The sequence below is a fragment of the Garra rufa genome, chromosome 25 (genome assembly GCF_049309525.1).
Source record: "Garra rufa chromosome 25, GarRuf1.0, whole genome shotgun sequence".
NCBI classification, from domain to species: Eukaryota; Metazoa; Chordata; class Actinopteri; order Cypriniformes; family Cyprinidae; genus Garra; species Garra rufa.
Genome location: NC_133385.1, coordinates 19,498,262 through 19,501,462, shown reverse-complemented (window position 1 = coordinate 19,501,462; position 3,201 = coordinate 19,498,262). Strand labels below are relative to the sequence as shown.

The 3,201-nt window shown below is 34.2% G+C and overlaps 1 protein-coding gene across 1 annotated transcript in view; it reads right to left on the bottom strand.

Annotated features, from left to right (window-relative positions):
- galnt18a (UDP-N-acetyl-alpha-D-galactosamine:polypeptide N-acetylgalactosaminyltransferase 18a) overlaps positions 1-3,201 on the bottom strand; it is a 97,256-nt gene continuing 94,055 nt past the window's right edge. The window contains exon 10 of the mRNA XM_073831623.1: positions 1-225. Coding sequence (XP_073687724.1) covers positions 1-225 — 225 coding nt within the window. The remainder of the gene's footprint in view (positions 226-3,201) is intronic.

The following is a 3,201-nucleotide window of genomic DNA, read 5'->3' as shown; positions in this document are numbered from 1 at the left end:
TCAGCTACTCATGTAAAGTGTGAGTGAGATCTGTGGTACCTGCTGTGGAACGTTCCAGGCCATATAAACGTGGCTCTTGAAGTCATCCATCCACACCTCAGCCACTCTCAGGGCGTTCCTGCGGACGTGAGTTGCCAGGTCCTCTGTGTAGGGCTTGTGTGCGCGCTCAATATGAGCTATTCTGGAGCAGGGCATGACCTCCACGCTTCCTCCGCACAGCCACACCTGATTATACACACATGAATGTCTTGTGTTTTGAATTTAGACAAGGATGGAGAAAAATTAGCTCTCGGAAATGCTCTTTAACATCCATTAGACTGCACAAAAACAGTTCTTATGAGTCATTAGGGAGTATGAGAGTCAGAATAAACAAAAAACAACTCATAAATCAAACTCCACCATGAGGAACAAAAAGTAAAACGGCTTTGCTAAAACAAATAAGCCAAACAATACACTTCAAATCAAGGACGCTCATTTCCTATAATTATCAAATAGAGGTTGTTAATTTTCACACAGCGGAGCTCTTTGTTCAAACTACACTCCTAAATTGGTTCTTCATTTACAAAACAATACAGGGGAATTCAAAACCACCTATTTGAAAGCTCTAACAGGCCATTTAATTTGCTATAATTCAGCATATTTTCTTGACATATTTGGCTGACACTGAGCAATTTAACAGCACAGTCGTTGCCTGGCGTGTACGGCTCCCCCTTACGTCACCTGTAGAAGAAAAATAATTAATCCGTGGGGACGGTTTTGCAATTCGATCCCTCAGTTTATAAACCGTACTCACAAATTCTTAAACTGTTCCCTCGGTTTAACAAGTCATGCCCACGGATTAACAAACCGTGCCCACAAATTTCCAATCCGTGCGCTCAGATTTTGTAAACCGTACCCTCGGATTTTGAATCCGTACCGACAAATTCATAATCTATGCGCACGCTTTAGCAATCCGTTCCCACGGTTTGTGAACTGTACTCACGGATTTGTGGCCCCGCCCCCAAATTCAACCAGGCCACCTTTATTTCTCATAGTAGGCTATATGAGACTATGCAACACTGACAAAACAGAGTTTTTAGCTTTATTTTATATTAATCACCAATAGATTAGCTGCTAAAACACCACTCCTGTGTTTTATCCTATTGGTTATTAATGTAAAATAAATGCTAAAAAGAAGACTGTTTTGTAAGTGCGGATCATGGTACCAAAATAAAATAATAAGTGAAAAGGGCTGTTCAAACGGCTTTGCTTTATTTAATAATATTTTTCAAAATATAAAATTGCCTGAATTCAAAAAAAAAAAAAAAAAAAAAAACGAGTTTTGGAGAGGAGAAGGTAAAAAGCAATACAAAACAAATAATGTACAGGTTATGTTGTCATTCCTTTGCTCTCAGACTAAATGCAATGTAATAATAGGCCTTATTTAATAATAACATTAATAGTGCAGCATGTATCTAACTCTGGGTGAAAAGCTTATCACAAATCGCCAAAATGAGTTATGTTAAGAATGAATAGTACACAAACACATTTCCAAAACTGTAAAAGGTTATTTTAAAATAAAGCATTCATTATGGTAAAAAGTTTACTGTCTTAAGTGCACTCATTTATTTAGTCTACAAATTAAAATAATAATTATAATAATTACAATTATCAGTATTATTTACGGTGAGCATTGTCACAGAGCACCTTCTCCCAAAAACAGCGTATACTACTGTTTCAGCTATTAAAATAGTTCTGTTTTGTATGTAATGGCAAAGTGACTATATTTTGTTTCATTTTTTTTAAAGTTAATTTAGAAAAAAGGTTTGGATTTTTTGTTCTTTAAATATAAGTTTTTAATTTTTAAAGTAACGATCAGGTGGCCAGCGGCAGACAGTGAGTTGATCGTGTTTGATCAATTTTGCCTTCTCAGATAATCACGACTTGCATAAAATAAATATAGATATAGTCTCAAAAATGTATAATATAAATGTGCGTTATTAGGCACATATGCAATCGTTGATGCGGAGAGTGGAAGCTAAGCTGCTTTGCAGGACATAAAGGCGCCAGCGCAATCACTTGCATTTCTTCAGTGGAAACAATTTAAAATATTCCGTCATTTTTGCTCATAAAGGTACGAGTAATACATCATTCAGAACTGTAAAGGGTCTACTTTTATTTGTGTGCATCACAATATCAACAAAACCAAAAACAATCAAGATGCCCTTTCTGTCATCTCAACAGGAGCGTTTCTCAGCGAATACATACCTCACAGACAATTACATGTATATATAGAATGCTTTAAATTATTACTTAATGAAATAATAAAACAACTCGAAAACAGAAACTCTTTCATTATGTAGTCTGTAAAGACTAATTTCTCTCTACAGGCGCGTACATTTCCAAATAGGAAATGGCCAGTCAGGATCAACAACTTCAACCTTGCAACACTAACTCAGAAAACACAAAATAGTCTTTTTTTAGCATTTTTTTTACATTAATTGGCAATAAGATAAAACACAGGCGGTAAATATATACACATTTATATTAGTTTATTGTTGAAATTAACATTGTTTTATACTTGGTCTATAGATTTTATTGTCGGCAAGTCGTGATGATTTGAAAAGGCAAAACTGATCAAACACAGGCTATGATCAACTCACTGTCTGCCACTGGCCGCCTGGTCGTTACTTAAAAAAACAAAAACTTATATTGAACGAACAAAAAATGCTCCAAACGTTTTTTCTAAATTAACTTAACTTAAATTAAATTGTCATTACATGCAAAACTGAACTATTTTAATAGCTGAAACAGTAGTATAAGCTGTATACGTCATAATACTTAAAATAGTAATTATTATTATTTTAATTTATAGGATAAATAAATGAGTGCACAAATGTGTTTGTGTACTATTCATTCTTAACATGTAGACTCATTTTGGTGATTTTATGATAAGCTTTTCACCCAGAGTTAGATGCATGCTTCACTGTTAATGTAATTATTAAATATGTAATATATTACATTGCATTTAGTTTGAGAGCAAAGGAATGACAACATAACCTGTACATTATTTGTTTTGTATTGCTTTTTAACATCTCCTCTCCAAACTCTATTGGTTTTTAGAAAACTCAGGCAATTTCATATTCTGATAAAATATTATGAAATAAAGCAAAGCCATTTGAACTGCGCTCTTTAGCATTTTATTTTGGTGCGTTAAAGTAC